At 39.5% G+C, this 18135-nt stretch overlaps 1 protein-coding gene across 2 annotated transcripts; it reads right to left on the bottom strand.

Moving 5' to 3' along the window:
• Positions 1-7323: 7323 nt before the first annotated feature.
• On the bottom strand, positions 7324-14426 carry LOC124254983 (minor histocompatibility antigen H13-like). 2 transcript variants are annotated; one of them, XM_046688820.1, is made up of 11 exons: positions 14219-14426; positions 13491-13601; positions 13070-13152; positions 12341-12429; positions 11840-11925; positions 11417-11542; positions 10992-11049; positions 10612-10732; positions 9878-9980; positions 9011-9096; positions 7324-8064 (listed from the first exon to the last, which is right to left on the bottom strand). In XM_046688820.1, exons 1-11 carry the CDS (start codon positions 14405-14407, stop codon positions 7980-7982), a joined length of 1137 nt encoding a protein of 378 aa, XP_046544776.1. In that variant the 5' UTR covers positions 14408-14426; the 3' UTR covers positions 7324-7979. The 2 variants fall into 2 exon arrangements, with proteins under 2 accessions (XP_046544776.1, XP_046544777.1); XM_046688821.1 differs by having other exon boundaries at positions 13491-13589.
• Positions 14427-18135: the final 3709 nt, after the last annotated feature.

The raw sequence follows: 18135 nt of genomic DNA, 5'->3' as shown, positions 1-18135 counted from the left end.
ACACAAAGTCCACAGTCTAGACCACCAGTTGTCCGACTTCCATTTTGTGGAAGTCGCGGTGGCAAGGCACTAACACATTATTACCCCGGATAACCCAAGGTGCCCGTAAGGTTAACAGTCATATGACTTATCCCACAGGGTACCCATTCACTGCTGGCAATTTATGAACAGGCTCACTTCCCATCACTTCGGTATGGGACATAACTAAAGTCCTAGAAACTCCCTGGAGTCAAGCTGCCAAACACGGTCACCCATCCAAGAACTCTCCGACCAACGTTGCTTAATTTCAACTGATTTGTGACCTGGGCTCTCTGCACAGGACCACCCACCCCCACAATCCAGTCAATCGACTATACTCACAGAATCGACTATACCCACAAACCTTCTCGACTATACCCGCCCTTCAGCTCCTTTATACCGACACGTGTTACCCAACAATTCTCTAACATTATTGATCGGGTGATCCTTTTCACACCCGGGATCTCGCCGCACATCACAGTAGTCAATCAGCCGTGTTATCAAGCTGTCCCCTCGGCGAAGTGATCTCTCTGTTTAAACTCCACTCAATAACAGGTTAAATAGGGAACATGTCTGAAAGACCCGGATATAGTTTCTTTGTTGTGAATAATTACTTCATTCCAACAGAGGCCATATAATAAAAATATTATATGACCCCTGATTTCAATTACCCGAGGTCTCAAACAAAAGAGGTTCCTTTACGTGTATAGACGTCTGGAATCGGGGAATAAAAGGTTCAAAGGGAACAAATATTATATATGGAATCCTGTAGGGGAGATTCGAGATCACGCATTCTCTTTATGCTTGTTCAGCTGTATACGAAGTTGGGAATCACTACAACGCGAATATGTCACTAACAGAATTCCATAATTGTATGTTCGTAAAATCTCTCACGGGAGTGCATTATAAAGCGCTCATAAAATATACATTGTGACGTCACGTGATGTCACGCTCTTTCGGTCACGTCCTCAGCGAACTGGATTTTGTTTATGTGTCGCAGAACTACTAAATAATCAATTACTGTCTCTTCATAGGTTGCTGAACTGAGAACGCACTGTTGTTAAGGAATTACAAATAGGAATTTAATCATGATGGGACCCCGGTGACAATACGTCCCTAGTATCCCATTTTGTCTTGATAAGCCGGCCATTGTCTCTTTTGATGATTTGCTGACCATCGAGGTTATAACATAAATGAGTGAGTATGGTTTTACGCCGCTTTTAGCAATATCGATGCAATATCATGGCGGGGACACCAGAAATGGCTTCATATTTACTTACCTGACGCTACTTAAGCATTTCTCTGATAACTACCATTCGTTGTTTGGTGGTCTGGTTCAACTGGTTGAGGAAGTTTGCATATACATGTATAACACAACTGTCATATATTCACACAGGTTTTGTGAAACTTTCAAACAAAAACAGGCAAACAAACTGAAACTTTCCTCGTCATGAAATGTTGCCATATAAATAATTCTACAGTTTGACAAGCTTATAACAAACCAAGATTACTTCCGCATATATATCTAAAACCTCCGGAACGTGCATAGAGAGGAAGACATATTTCATAAGTTTCAGATTACATAATTATTTCTGATCTCTATTGCCCATTTTCTAAAACATTTGTCGCTTACTGTTAAAACCGGAAACGAAATAAATGTCTCGAAAACGAATTTGGCACGGCTCCCACGGGCGAAAGTACTAGAATTTGTACTTTACTAAGAAAGTGTAATCCCAAATATAACATGTTTCATAAAAAATGGAAATGTATGAATGGATTCATTAGCATTTATTACAAGTTAACGGATGACAAATTAGATAAATATTTATGGCAACACTATATTACTGACATAGCGACGTAAATACCAATTTCAATTGAGTAGATTGGTGCTCATGCCGCCAATCACCATATTGATAGTTTAGACCAGACTAAATTATTGACAGACCGCCGTCATATAGATCGAATGTTGCTGTCTTTGTCTCCTTCATGAAAACATTACGTTAAGAAGGACAAGACCTGGACATATTGGTAGGTCTGACTCAATGTTAAAACCACTGTTTGCCTGCTGCGTGTCAGTAACATAATGTGCAGGGCCTGACTAGACCATCCCGACTGGCCACGGTGAGTAGCCCCCCTTTAACCTATAGGTGAATTTACACCACATGCCACACGTTGGCTTGAGGTACCAGTTCTAAGTCACAGGTCTGTGACATATATACTATTTCCAGAATTTCACCCACAGTGCAATACATACCTTGTTAAGAAACCTGGAAAAGAATTCAAAGGAACACTTGTACTTGCATTCGTCATTTATTCGTTTCCCCGAGTATATGTCATCATGGCCTCTTCGCGAACGAAGATCTGTGAAGGGGTGGTCCATGTCGTGGCTGACAAGGCAGGTGAAGATCTGGTCTGGATTTGGTGCTCAGGTTTCGCGGTTCTTCCTCCTCTGTCTCTTGTTCTTTAAACTGGCTCTGAGAAAATCTTCAAAGGAGGAGGAGACAGCCTGCATGGTAGGTGGTGTGACGCCAGACCTCGCGGTTTCCAGCAAGGGTCGACCACTGGCGGTGGCCGATGTGACAGGCACCAAGGACTTTTTCAAAGAGTCCTTGTACCTCTTCTTTGGTGCCGATCTGTCGCGGTGACCAGTTGTGAGTGGAGAGACCAGCCATACAGGGCGATCTTAGGGCGACATATATATGTACCAACACAATATATCACAAATTTGCATTAATTTTAAATTAAAGAATTAGTGCCAAGATATATTCAAACTGCATTTTTCAAAACTCGTGTTCGTATGGGTGAAACCAGCTTTCAGTCACTTACGAGATCGTTCACTTCCATATGCTGATGATATTTGCAATGTGATTGGATTATTCGGTGACGTGTGATGGGGAATGACATATTACTTTGGGGTCATGTTCTCAATTTCCCGATGTCCTCAACTGAAACGCAAACCGTTTTTGTTATTTTTAAACTGTATCACAATAGCCTGTACTTATCCTAAACACACAAACCAGTCACTGATATCATGAGCATTGATCCAAGCAGTGGGATCCACCACGCCATCGTGCCTGGCACCAGATCCACCCAGTCGCCTTGGAGATCCGGCGTCCATGTTCTGGTTTGTGTGTATGCCCCACATGAAGCAGACAGGCGTGTGTTGCAGTCACACTGAGACTCACTCTTTATTGCTCATGTCACGCTTTCACGACAAAACTGATAAAACTCACGCCAAACTGGGTTCATATGAAAAATGAAGGTATGTGTAGTTACTTTCTTTAGCATGCACATTTCGACCACTTAAAATCACACAAATAGGTCTGCACACATCATTTCTATATTTGCAGTTATGGGCTGGCTTCCGACATCTCAAGCTTTTTTCTGTCTTGGGGTTTGAAGTTCTGGTGTTGTAGACTTGGTGCCTAAAGGAAGACATACGGTCTTTCAGATCGGCACCCCCTCGGGTCACTTCCAACATTTTCACACCATCATGACCATGTTAAAAAACATTTTGAGAATAAAATGCAATTGGCGAACACACTGATGATATTCACAGGCCTACCAAACAAGATGGGCTAATTATATGCTTGTCGTAAGAGGTGAAGAACGGGATAGGGTGGTCAAGCTTGCTGACTTGGGTCTCACTAAGGTGATCGTAAGTCACTAAGGTAACCTTAGTGCAATGTTAAAGAATGGGAGTTAAGGTTAACGTTTGTAAAGGTTGCTTCGTGAAAGGAGTCCTTGGTTGACAAGTGTCATCTAAACTTACGTAGATCGATGCTCTTGACTGGATCACTGGATTGTCTGATCCAGACTCGATATAATTACAGACCGCCGTCAGAAAGCTGGAATATTGCAGTAGGTGGCGCTAAACAAACAGGTTAAATATCGCTCTCGTCACCTGGGGTGGTGCCACGTGACCGATACATTAACTTAGTAAAGATCATCACAAATTAATCCTACACATGGACAGACTAAACGCTTCACCATTAACTGATTTCCCACGTGATAAACGCTCAAGTAGGTAGCCAAATCGGTAGTATGTCGGCGGAGATCAAAGTGAAATTATTAATACATGATGACGTTATCCATGCTATGGCTGAATAGTTTTTTAATACATTCTGAACACATAAGGGGCGAGGGAAAATACACAAGATTTTTAAAATATCATCTATATGTTAACTGTATGACATACTGGAAACATTGCTTTATGATATGACCTTATTCGCTGTGCAGGTTTTTCTACGGTGCGTTGCAAATTGAAAGCACTGAATAAATGACCATTTGAATTGGTTTTGGCACACACACACACACACAGACAGACAGACAGACAGACAGACACACACACACACACACAGAGCTATGAATTCTACCATATACACATGTTCCCTAAATGGAGTATGGGAGTAATATTACTGAACAGTTGTTCTACATGGTGTTTATGCCACACTTGCTGACCCACTCAATACCTTTGGAGACGTTGATGCAAGTGGGTTCTTGATGTATAAGCTTACTATATGCCAGTTACTGGTATATCACCATGGAGATAAGCGATGTCAAGCCAACACAATCTAAGCCATAGTCAAACGTATCATGTCAAATACCACTTCGACTATAGGGCCCGTAAGTAGGTCACGGCACTGCGCGACACCTTAGTACTTCCGGTGACAAACAAAGTTTCATACATTTTCGAATGCTCTCATGGTTGTCAGTTGACAGTAAGGAACCGATAACCCTTGCAGGGTTAACACATTTCCGATCTAACCATCCCCAAATTAGCCAACTATTACCACTGTCAACAGCTGTGACAGCCAAGCATGGTTGTACACTTGGTCCGGTCTAGTAAAATCATATCAGCAGTTGTGCAATTTGGAACCAGAAATGGTTCTTGAATATACGCTTGTCACCGGAAATCTGGTGCCAGAAGTAAGCTGGGCCTTGCAAAGTGGCGCGTGCAAAGGAGCCGAGAACTAGTTTAGTACCGGAAGTAGCGCCTCGCGAGACTTAAACATAGTGACCTGCACCAGATAAACGTCTATGAACAAAAAAATAAAACACATGCATCACTTACGGATAATTTTTATTTCAGAAATAATGTTACAATTTGAAATCTTGACCTTCATTTTCGGATAATACAACAACTTCCTTAACCTAATTAAATTATCAACATGGTTTCAACAAAGAAATATACACTGTTGCTGTATTTCCCAAACATAATCCAAAGACAAAAAGCTATTCATAATCAGATATAAGTGTAAACAAAAAACATATCTGCAATAAATGACAAGAATCCAGGACAACACAAAGTTGCAGAAACAAGAAAGACCCTCAATCAAGTAACATGTCCAAAAAGCAAAATAAATACATATCAAAATGTCTAAAATACCATCTGTCCTTTCATTCAAACTCTCCTGACAGATGGTCAACTAAATCTGGAAACTCCCTGTCAACCCTTCATGAGCTTGTATACACTACCCCCCTCATTCACCAATAATATATGGCTGTCCTGCAATGTGACTGGAGTTTTTCAATCCCCCATTAAATGAATTCTGTGCAGTTCCTTTCACTGCCTGATATAGAAGTGATGTGTTAATGTTGTAAGGTAATCATGGGGTTTGAGAGATGACCTCAGAGCTCTTTGGTGGGTGATTACCCTTCACTGGAACCAGATGGGAAACCAGACAGGTCACTGGTTGAAAAACAGTGACTACACTACCAACAGGTGCCCGTATTCCTGCATTAAGAGAGCACAAAATGCATATACAACCCATGAAGTAATGATGATGGGGGGAAAAGTATTCTAATAAGAATGCTGTTGCCATGGTAACAATCGGTTCATGTAAGTATCATTTTTGGTAATATGGCTGTATTTACTACATAGATGATATGCTTTCATGACTGAGTGAATTATAACTGAATGCAATATCGGCGATACATCACTGACACTTTCAAAAAATAAACCTTATGAATACTTATGATAGATCAAGAAACACTTGAGCCATGATGTTAGCATGTTAAAGGGAAGTAACTCAGCAATCATGTGTAAAGACACCCCCTAAAAACACAAAACATTGATATCCTTTCCAGTCAGCATTCAACTGTACCTTTGTGGAAATGCTATTAAGCTAGGCCTGAGAATGAACTGACCCAAACAAGACCAAACACTTCCAAACTATTTTGTCAAATGTAACATTTGAAGATAATGAATAACAACCATTCGGAGTAAAATGAAATGGTTGAAGATAAGGAACACAAGACCTTTTTTGGCTTCAGAATAAGTGATTTGTCATTAACATATGGCACTCATAGAGAATAAGCATGAAAAAAGCAATCCATTCTGCCAAGTCACCAAAGAAGTCATAGAAACATATAGATTACAGTGCCCAAACAAGCTTAGGGTATCAAATACTATTTGGTTTAAAGGCACATGTTAATGTTTTATAAGGAAAAGATGTAACCGGTGTACCTAAATTAATGTAACATAAATGATGTATATGACAACTGGTGGAGCCCACATGAAAACCCAAGGATATACAGGTTATTTTAACCAACAGGAAGTATTCTATCAGCTATCTTCCTAAAGACTAGTAAAGTACTTGATTGGAGCAGGAAGAGACTGTACCGGCAAAACTCTACATTCCATTTGTACCACACATGATACAGTCTGTAACACACATATTATACAGACTATTATACATATCCAGTCTGTGCCACACATATCATACAGCCTGTACCACACATATCATACAGTCTGTATCATACATACAGCCTGTACCACACATATCATACATATAGTCTATACCACACGTAACATACAGGTCGTGTCACACAAGCATCTGTGACTTGTATCCTTCAGCTGTAACATAATGCAAGGAAGCAATCGCACCAAAACATGACACATACCAGTAATTCAATCCTAGAATCACATCCTTAGAACTAGACCCAGATAAATATTCAACTATATTTAGTCCAGAATCATTCAATATCCCACCTCCAAACTATTTACATGAAAATTTAAATCAGTGTCTCTTTATTGTATACATGAGAAACCCTTTTACCAGAAATACAAAATTTACATAAAATCTATTTAACCAATTCTTTCAGAGTCATTATAATCAATATGTCTTAAAGATATTTTCATGTCTCCCTATTCTATACCATATCATGTTCATAGTCAGGCCTTACTGAACCATATTACCTACCTTTCATAAAATCCAAACACACAAACTGACATCGGTGCCATTGTACAAAGCAACCTTAGCACTATGCCAGTCGTAAGTCTATGTTATGGTATGGGAGTTACAATCACCTTAGCACTAAGATCGCTTTGTGCAATGCCACCATGTTCGACAACAAAATAAGATAAAGTTAACCACTGACAGAAAACAAAATATCAAAACAATTCCTGTGTAACTATGAATTAATTTTTTTCTCAGCCTAAAGAACAAGAGGCTAAGCTGTCTGTACCTACTTTTCAGTGTCCACATGATGAAGAAAGCTTTGCAATACAGTCCCCTTTCATTATCACAACATAAATCAGATGTTATGCTACTGAAGTGACCAATATTGTCAAAGTTACAAAACATATATATGCAGATTATGGCAATGGTAAATGATCCAGAACATATCTTAATCCAGATAAAAGTACAAAATGAAGCTACATTTAAAACTTAACCGAGAGCACCGAGGAGTTCATCACACACCATCCACATCCTATCAAATAAATGCTTCGCAGCAGTCAGTCCAATGAACATTCAACAGTCCTGGCCAAAGCTAACAGCTCCTATAAAGACATCCAGTTGTTTTTCTACTTAAGACACACAAAAATAAACATTAGCAGAAATATACCAAGGTTTGCTAAGAATGGCCCCCCTTGACAGCATCCTTGTATGACCAGAGTTGTCTATGAATGAGCCCCAGGATCAGGCAGTTTGATTTTGGCTTTCACCCACATCCTATCACTTGTCCTTCTTTACTTCTGCCTTTTTCTCTTCTTTCTTCTCTCCTTCAGATTCCTCCTTCTGGTCCGAGTGATCTTCATAACTGTGTGGAAAGTAGAACAGCTGCATAAGTATCACATAGTAGCAATAATATGCTAAAATATAAAAACTGACATCCCCGCCCCTTTCAAGAGACTTAACCAAGTGCCCCGCCCCTTTCAAGTGACTTAACCCAGAGCCCCGCCCCTTTCAAGTGACTTAACCCAGTGTCCCGCCCCTTTCAAGTGACTTTACCTGGTGTCCCGCCCCTTTCAAGTGACTTTACCCAGTGTCCCCCCTTTCAAGTGACTTAACCCATTGCCGCCCCTTTCAAGTGACTTTAACCAGTGTCCCGCCCTTTCAAGTGACTTTACCTGGTGCCCCACCCTTTCAAGAGACTTTACCCAGTGTCCGCCCTTTCAAGTGACTTTACCCAGTGTCCCGCACCTTTTCAAGTGACTTTACCCAGTGTCCGCCCTTTCAAGTGACTTAAAGTGACTTTCAACCCAGTGCCCCCGCCCTTTCAAGTGACTTTACCTGGTGTCCGCCCCCTTTCAAGAGGCTTTACCCAGTGTCCCCCACTTTCAAGAGGCTTTACCCAAGTCCCGCCCTTTCAAGTGACTTTGCAGGGACTTTGTCCCCAGTGTCCCGCCACTTTCAAGAGGCTTTACCCAGTGTCCCCCTTTCAAGAGAGGCTTTTACCCAGTGTCCCGCCTCTTCAAGTGACTTTACCCAGTGTCCCGCCCTTTCAAGTGGACTTAACCAAGTGTCCCAGTGTCCCTTTTCAACTTTAACTGTCCCTGGTGTCCCCCCCCTTTCAAGAGGCTTTACCCAGTGTCCCGCCCTTTCAAGTGACTTTGCCCAGTGTCCGCCCTTTCAAGGGGACTTTAAATGACTCTATCCACTAACCAGATGTCAAAGTGATTCCAGCCCCACCCTTTCAAATAATGCTAACCAACTCCTCAGACCCAGACCAACCCTCAGCCATCCAACATGTCCCAGTGACTGACCTGAACAGCTCCTTGAGTTCTCCTCTAACTAATGCTACAAGTATGGGCACTCCAACGCAGGCTGGCACCAGATATAGCAGGGCAGGCTGCAATACAACACACCATATACTTATTAGGGGACACTTGGCTCAGGCACCACCGGTTTGCCAGATTTATGTTAAACACCAAACACAAATGCAATAATTTGCGTAGACAATGTCTCAAGTCACACACAAGGCATACAATTCTTTATAGAAAACTCAGAGCGAATGATTACATTTACGAAATAAAAACATGAGAAAGATTTTTTATCATGTCTTGGGTATGTTATCAAGTCAATATACATCATGCCTGATCACAGTTATTGCCTGTCAACGGCTCCTAGGGCAATTTCTTATGAGTAACAAAGCAAAGCTAGTGTCCACAAGACAGTGATTTGGGCTTAACACCACTTTGAACAATGTCCGAGGTACATCATGGCATGTCAGCTTGACATGGATGGAAAGTTCAAAGCCGTGAAGGCCTCAGAAGTCTTCCACTTTGGTGAAACCCAAAAGCAGCATGGGTTTGGTGCTAACAAACTTAGAAACGTAACCATGGCGATCTGGGACCCAGTGCAACAGTCACAGGTTTGTGGCATGCCCAAGGGACATAACTCTCCAAGATACACTGAGTGTCCTAGATTGATTGACTAACGCCACACTCAGCAATATTCCAGCTATATGCAGCGGTCTGTAAATAATCGAGTATGGGCCAGACAATCCTGTGATCAAGTTTCCTGGAAGAATGGGAAGAACTTTTCCTGACAGCTTTCCTTTGACAATTATACGGAGTCATACTGAATACAGAAAATTCATGTTCCCTCCATGGAAGTGAAAGGTAGATTACCTGTGCATGTTTGAAGAAGTGCATGACAACAATGGTTGTGAAAAGACCAAGGCAGTAGGCAACGAAGCCAGCATAGAAGTAGACCTTAGAGTTCTTCTTTAGGCTGAAAATGTCAATTAACACAATAAGAAAAATGTTTCAGATGGGCAATGATGATCATATAGATGACATTCATGATAATCTTGACCTCTTAGACTTTTTCATACAAAGCAGTGTGTAAATAGGTGAGGTGAGGTGAAATTGGGTTTAACGTCGTGCTTGAGAATATTTCGCTCATATGACGACGTGCATGCGTGTGTATGTGCGGCTGCTTGTACTAGCCCAGACTTAAGCTAGTTTTACAGTGCTAGCCCACTGAGATACCATGCTGCAGTGAAGCATGAATACCCCACTCAGACACATTATACTGGCGCCTGAGCCAACCAGTCCTTGTTGTACCCATTAATGCCGAGCGCCAGACAGGGACGAACAAGTACCATATTTTTAGGTCTTTTGGTATGACGCTGTCGGGGATCGAACCCGCAATCTTCTGCTCTCCGGGCGGACGCTCTAACCACTACACCACGGAGGCGGTCGTGTAAATAGGTAGCAAACTGTATGAAACTAAGTTTAAATTATACTGTGTTCAGCAACATGGTTAACTATGCATCCTGTCAGTAGTACATCACTTTGTTTCCAACACTTGTCAAATTGTCTCAAGTAGGTAACTAAAAAAAAAAGACCATCAACCATACCTGACGTCAAAACGTAATAGAAGAGCTATGTATATCCCTGGGATGACGATGTCCCCTAGACCCAGCATGGCGAAGTTGTTGGCAGCCAGGCCCCTCTCTAGTAGATCCTGGGGGAACACCACTAGAACACAGTACAGTCTTGGACTGAGTAGTGTTAAACAACATCTTATAACACCAGTATACAAGGATGTCAACTCTACCAGACATTATAGTGAGTGAGTTTAGTTTTACGCTGTTGGCAGCTGATTCTCATGCTGAAGGAGTGAAAACTGATAATTTACATGATTGTTATACATTTCTCACCAAGCACTGTCATGTTTGCAAAACCATACTCACAAACGATTTAAAATACTTTGATGAGATCAATTTGGTTGACTTACGTTTGATTGGAGCTTCAAACGACTTGGCAACTGTGACCATAACATTGGTTCCAAACACCTGGAAAACAGCATTGGAACAAACTTCACACACAATAGAAATCAAATATAAACAGAAAAAAAGACCCAAGCCTTTTGGATGCCATGCAAGTCTTCAAAATCATATATTTCCTCTTACAAAAAGTAATAATGAGTTTGGTCTAACAGTGCTAGAAAATGGTAAACATAATGCGGCCAGTCAGTCTGTCTGATATGGAAAGGAAAGCCGTAAGAGACACAGGTCTGTGATATTTAACACTTTGATGAAAGCTAATGGCTGCAATCACAGGCTCAGTGCCCCGTCCCTGTCCCCACCCCTACCCAATGCAACCAACTTCTTACAGTTTGAGGCCCCACAGACTGGCAGTATATAATGACACGTGACTCACCCAGAATATATCATACAAAAACAGTCCTCCTAGAAGGATGCAGCCGGTGCTGATTCTGTTGAGGGACAGAAGCTCCACACCGTTCACAGCAAAGGCAAGTCCAAACAGGTTGTTGGCCAACCAATGCTGAAAAATTACATACAGTTTGAACTAATTCAAATCTGACAGACAGGCAGTATTCTTCTTTTTACACACACTGTGATTTCTAAAAAAATGAGTTTGTGGATTAATGACTGATTTCAGGATTTCATATTTGTTCTTTTTCTGGGACAATGACTAACTGTCATCCCAAAAGGCCTGAAAACATATATAAATTTGATAGAACCTTCCATGAAAAGAAAGTGATAATGTCATAGACATGTCCTATTGGACATCTGAATCTCTGATATAAATTCGAAAATGTAATAATATTTATATACCAACCTTTTTGGCAAGGTACCAGACACCAACAGCACTACACAATCCTAGACATACTAGATCCTTTCTGTCAAATTCATAGTTCATAATTTCTGAAATGAAAAACATTAATAACTTAAAATAACATAAAATATTAACAAGATGCTACTGTCACGGTACCATTAATTATTCAGACTTGGTAGAGGTAAAAACTGAATGTTCAAAAACTCCATTTGGTCTTCAATTATAGCCATATTGCATTTATTGGCAGTTAACATCTTCCAGTTCTGACCCAGGATGAGATGGTAATGGTCTCCTTAACTTCTAGCACCTCAGAGGCAAATAAAGCACTATTCCAATTCCTGGAGGCTAAGTGGTAATAGGTTAAAAAAGATTTGTAAGGTAAATAAACCAGATACTAAAACAAAAAACATCTAAGCAACTTTTAAACAGTTCTACCGAGTCTCGGACAACAAACATGTCTTCATTTGTTAACATCACTGTCCTTGATTGTTATCATGTTCTTACCTTCTTTCTTGTCTCCCTTCCCTTGAGTGAATGTGAGGTGATAGTCAAGATTGGGGAAGGAAGGTGGGATAAATTTAGAAACCACAGGGCTGAAAATAAAAGCACCATGATAGAATGTTTCTGGTACAAGTGAAAAATCTGAAATTATGGATTCATCCTTATCATATCTTCAATACAATACATGTGTAATGTGAGATGAGACACCAGGTGAGGTGAAATTGGGTTTTACGTCGTGCTTGAGAATATTTCGCTCATATGACGACATGCATGCATGTGTATGTGTGGCTGCTTGTACTAGCCCTGACTTAAGCTGGTTTTATAGTGCTAGCCCACTGAGATACCATGCCGCAGTGAAGCATGAATACCCCACTCAGACACATTATACTGACTCCCGAGCCGACCAGTCCTCGTGATCAGTGACAGGTTGAAAGGAAAAGTAGTCTATACTCAAAATGAACATGATGATATTTCATAGAACAACTGGACCTAACTCTCAATCATGTTCATGGTATCAACGCTAACATTAAGAGTGAGTGAGCATGAGCATCGGCCTGCGCAATTGGGAACCGATGACATGTGTCAACCATGCCTGTGAACCTGACCACCCAATCCCGTCTAACATTAAGAACAAATTGGTTCAACATGCATAACTCCTCAAAGATATTGTTTATATCCTGAAAATCTTGAATCATAAATTATTCATGTCCATTCTGATTTTGAATTGATTACCTTGCAATGTGGGCCAAAGCCAGAACTCCAAGGAAAAAGAAATACACAGCTAGAAGTAAGTTTATGTACTCTTTGGAGAATAACTGAAAATAGAAAAGAAAATTCACATGTCAAATTGAACATGCTCTTGTTATCAAGTCTTGAAAGAGAACAAGGTCTATTTAATATTAATAACATGAATAACGATCAAGAACAAACTTGTGTATGTCATATACATAGCTTTCATACTGTTCAACAATATTTGGTTCAGAATCAGCCTGTGGTCACATGATGAAATCAACAGGATATCTAATATAAGGGAAATTACCGATACAAGCTGTTTACATAGTTAAACAATGACAATCACTAATGAAGAAAAACAAACAACCTAACATAAATATGGTAAACTACACAAAACGTTAGATTTCAGCATTCTTAATACCTGGAATACAATGTAGATTCCTAGCAGAGTACAGCTGGCGATGATGGGAAACATTGCTGCATCTTTACTGGACATAGTATCTGGCTTCTCACCCGATTCCTGAAATGAAATCTGTGAAAATGTTTATCTGATAACAAACATGATTACCATATTCCAGTTTGAACCTGTGTAACATATGGTTTAAGCAAAAATTAACATAAGCATTTAAAATTAACACATAATCATAACAATCTCAACATAAATATGCTGAAGACAAACATGACATATTAGTTTATATACACCTCTTCATATAAGTAAATGCTCATCCTCAATTGTTTAGTATGATTAAGAAAACAAAATTTCTATATCACGTTTATGTTTTAGCCTGCTTGGCAGGAGAGTCACATATGGTAAGTTTTCTTATGGGCTTATCATGCTTATTCTGCTGGAACATTTTGTGAAGGATAAGTGAATTAATGTATAACACAGTACTTCGAACAATTCTGAACTTACACTGGACAATCTGATAACTTAATAATTAGCCCAATTCCTTACCAGATGTCAAACATATGAAACATATGGATTCTCACATGCACTAAAGTATAACAAAGCAAAACCAGTTTTACACGAAAATACTTGCCAGATATAAACATTAATACTCATTATGGTTTAAAAACACTCCAACAATCAATAAGAAAAACGTCCATCTTGAGAACATGGTCGTGTAAGTCCTTAAAGCATGGACATACCTTTTGCTCCTTATGGTGTTTCACTGAACGGAAGGCACCGACGAAAATCGGGAAAATAGCCATCAAAAATAGGCTGGCGTATGCAACGGCCATACCCTCTGGAGTGGCCGGGATTTTGGCAGTTGCATTTGCAAGTGTATCATTATTTGTCTCATTGAGAACCGGCTGTACTGTCACGCTTTCGGCCATGTTGATTCTACGTCTGCAATCACCGTCATCATCTCGTTAGCCCGAGATTTCACGTGACCTATGGTTTTTACCCATTTTGCCACAAAAACATTTGTAGCACATATTATTATATCTAAAACGTTACTATATTTAATAACTTGTGTGTTATATTACTTACAAAAGCAATTATTTTAAAATATTCCCCAACAACTTTATCCCATAATGCATCACCATTGTTTACGGATGTCACGCTTGCAGCTACAGTTTGATATGTCTCACCAGTGATCATGTCATGCTTCTTCATGCTCTCCATCTTTGCAAAGGTGTTGCTGTTTGGAACAGTAGTTTCAGGTGGCAGGGTTCGTGGATATGTAACTGTCACAGAGAACAATCATGTTCAACCTACGCAAACTACAGTTGAAAGAACCAGAAGAGAACGTGTCTTCGGGACACGCCCACTTTTTACCAGACGACTTTTTACCAAACGATGAAGACATGGACATTATTAACGTCTCGAAGAATTTCTTTCACTCCAGCAGCGATACAAGTGAAAAGATGAACATTATACAAAAGTACAAAAAGCTTGTTATTCATAGTATTACTACGAAAGAAGAGAAAATCGTTGTTGAAAAAAGACAAAGTATGTTGTTAATGTTATCAACCGAAGGGATCTTTATGTTCCTTGCAAAACCTGTCATTTATGTTGTTACCATCGTCATCATCATCATGGGGAGAGTTTGTTAAGCCTTTACATAGGACGTGATATGAAGTAATCCTTGTTTTTCTTCGCAACTGATAAAATCTTTGTCATTGTAAATGTCATTGTGATCTTGAGTATTGAATCATGGAGTACTTGTTAAGATAAGCATTATGTGTTTCCAGATTTGTGATTGGTAATGACAATTTGATTATGCCATATCAATGACCCCCACAAATCTTATGGTTTTTATGAAATATATTTCATCATCATTGTAAATATGAACAGCTATAGGTAATTCTCTATACTAGTGTTTTTCCTATGCGAACTGAAAGATCCATATGGCACATATGATTCTGGATTGATGTCACGATACAATTGATGACATCATAAACACCCATAACAATTGAAACTGTCAAACTAGCAGGATGTTGTGACAAATCAACCAACTCATTGTTGTTCTGAGATATATGAATCAAATTATTAATTATAAACTCAGTATTCAATGGATGTGATATTCAAATTGCTATGCCTGTGTGTCATGTTTTGTCAAATTTGATACATGGTATCCATGAAAAGTCTTAAACAAATTAAAAATGAAAATGACATATCCAGGCCTAGATCCTGTGTGTAAATGTTAACAGGCAATCACATTGCCAAATGCTGTCCCATTCATTTTACAATAACACACAATGTCATATGGAGAGGTATATGAGAATAAACCAAAAAGCAGTATAACTCAGTTTGCACTCTTTTAACTTTTCAGATCATACATGCAATGGATCATGAAAAACTTGAATTATGTACTGTTCGTTTCATGATACTGTATAAGCGTTAAAGCTTCTTGTATCTATTTTAAGAAAACCAGCAAACACTACATGGAGAATGATGCAGTTCTTGATGAAATATGGAATATGTACACCAAAGGTTCTCACCACGATATCCCAAAAGGTAAGTTTTACAGTTTATAGCAGTGAAGTTTGTGCCAACAAGTGTTTGAGTCTACAACATATGTTTAAAATAAATATTAGTATAGGGTACTTAACAATATCTTGTATTAATTATACAATACTTTAGACTAGTGGTTGAAGTTGGAGTTCAGAATAATCCTCACATGCCACTGTAATAAAACAAATTATAAAAAAGTAAAAAAACCATTCAGAATATACTGGAGGCGTTACACAGAACTGAAATTATGTTCAAATGCCAATGTGGAAGTGAAACATGGAACGGGAGTGTAAAACTGTACAAAAAGTATGCAAATATTCCTTATACAATGGATAAATCTGTATTGGTTTGAGACCATATTTTTGGCTACATTAAGCTGACTCACCCTGATATAACTGGAATACTAGTCAAAGTAGCATTAAATGTGATTTACTCACTCACTTTGAGTATCGTCCGTTAGCCGATTCATACTATCTTTACTTAAATCATTTTTTGAATATTCACAAGACCTGTTTTACGAATATTTGAATCATCAGTTTATTAAGCTTTGGATCACATAAAGAATATGAGGTCTTATTGTTCAGATGAGACGATTCCTGAGATGGATGGCTCGATGGTTTACTGGGGTATCATGAAGAGGGAGGTCCTCCCTGGCAGTGTTATTGAAATCGGTGGGTGCCAGATGGCGCGCTGAAGGCTGCCAGACAAAACAAGAACACAACGGCCATCGCTGTTCGCATCAAGCATGATGGTTGTAAGTAAACTGTGCCTAATTTGATCCTACAAGTCCAAAACTTGTCTCTTCATATCAGTTCTATAGTCCGTCAAACTTACAATGGCACCCAGTTGGGAATGTGTGTATATGATGACAATTTGATATATGCTATTCTAATAGTTTTAACAACATGTTAAAAGAGTTATCAGATATGTTTTATGTATATATCAAGACCTCTGTTTGGTGTGGTGGAGTGTCTTCCTGGAGAGGTGAAGGTCAGTGGATCAATCCTCTGGCAGTGTCAGTCCAAGAGATGGCTCTTGCTGTTACCCAGCCAGACACTTGACAAACAAATGAAACAGGGATGGAAGGGTCACCATACTGTGTCTGGTCTCCATGGTAATCTGCAGCACTGTATTGCATTGGGTTACCAATATACAATTGGCCTAAGTTCGAACTTGTACAAGCATATGTGACTGCAAATTGTTAAATAAGCGCAATAATCTCAGTGTTAACCTACATTACACCTCTGTAGAGTGGCATACAGTTCAACCTTTCTGATATGGACCTGTCAATCTGGAAAGACAATTCTTATGTCTTTACAAAGTGAAGTTACTCCATACCACTGGAAATTTGTTAATCTTAATAAATTTGTGCCTTTAACACTAATGGAATGATGTCAACAACTGTGCTCTTGTACAGCAGAAACTTATGTCAAGTAAATCATTACATCATGATTCATTTCCAGCATTTGAAATGAAGGAGGACAAGAGTCCTCCGGGTTTGTTGTGGCAGAATTGAATCCAGGGGCCATCTGAATCTTTTACTTTTGACTTTGGGGTCATGGCATGTACCACTTGACTTTAATGTTCAGTTTAAACATTGATAACCAGATATTTTAATTTGTGTACTTCAGTTGCTGGAGTTAGTTGTTCTGGTTCCAACAAAGATGTCCAGAACCTGTATGAAGCAGCCTCCACTCCATCCATGACACAAGCCTACGTACAGGAGCTGTACTCCGACTACAAGGTAGGAGGCAGCTGACAAATCTAACACATGCAAGAACCTTTTTAGTTGATGATTCTACCAACCCTAAAATATTGAAAATGGAAAGTAGGAAACATGTAAAGATAAAAGAATTCCCATGAAATGCAAATGTGCATGTTTCCAAAACCTGATTTCCATGGTATAGGTAAACTGTCAGATGCACAACGGCTTAAATCATATGGGCAAAACTTGATTTAATTCAGTATCTGAAAATATGGGGAGGTATGCTGCTGTAGTATTTGGATCTGGAGAACCCATAAATGTGTACATTTTGAAATATGACAAGGATCTCTTGACTTTCATGCTTAGTTTTGAACACGCCTTATTACTGATGAGTATAAA

This window comes from Haliotis rubra, unplaced genomic scaffold (assembly GCF_003918875.1).
Source record: "Haliotis rubra isolate DU_JTF1 unplaced genomic scaffold, ASM391887v1 Scf59, whole genome shotgun sequence".
NCBI lineage: Eukaryota > Metazoa > Mollusca > Gastropoda > Lepetellida > Haliotidae > Haliotis > Haliotis rubra.
Note: the sequence above shows the minus strand (reverse complement) of the source record. Positions and strands in the feature narration are given on the sequence as shown.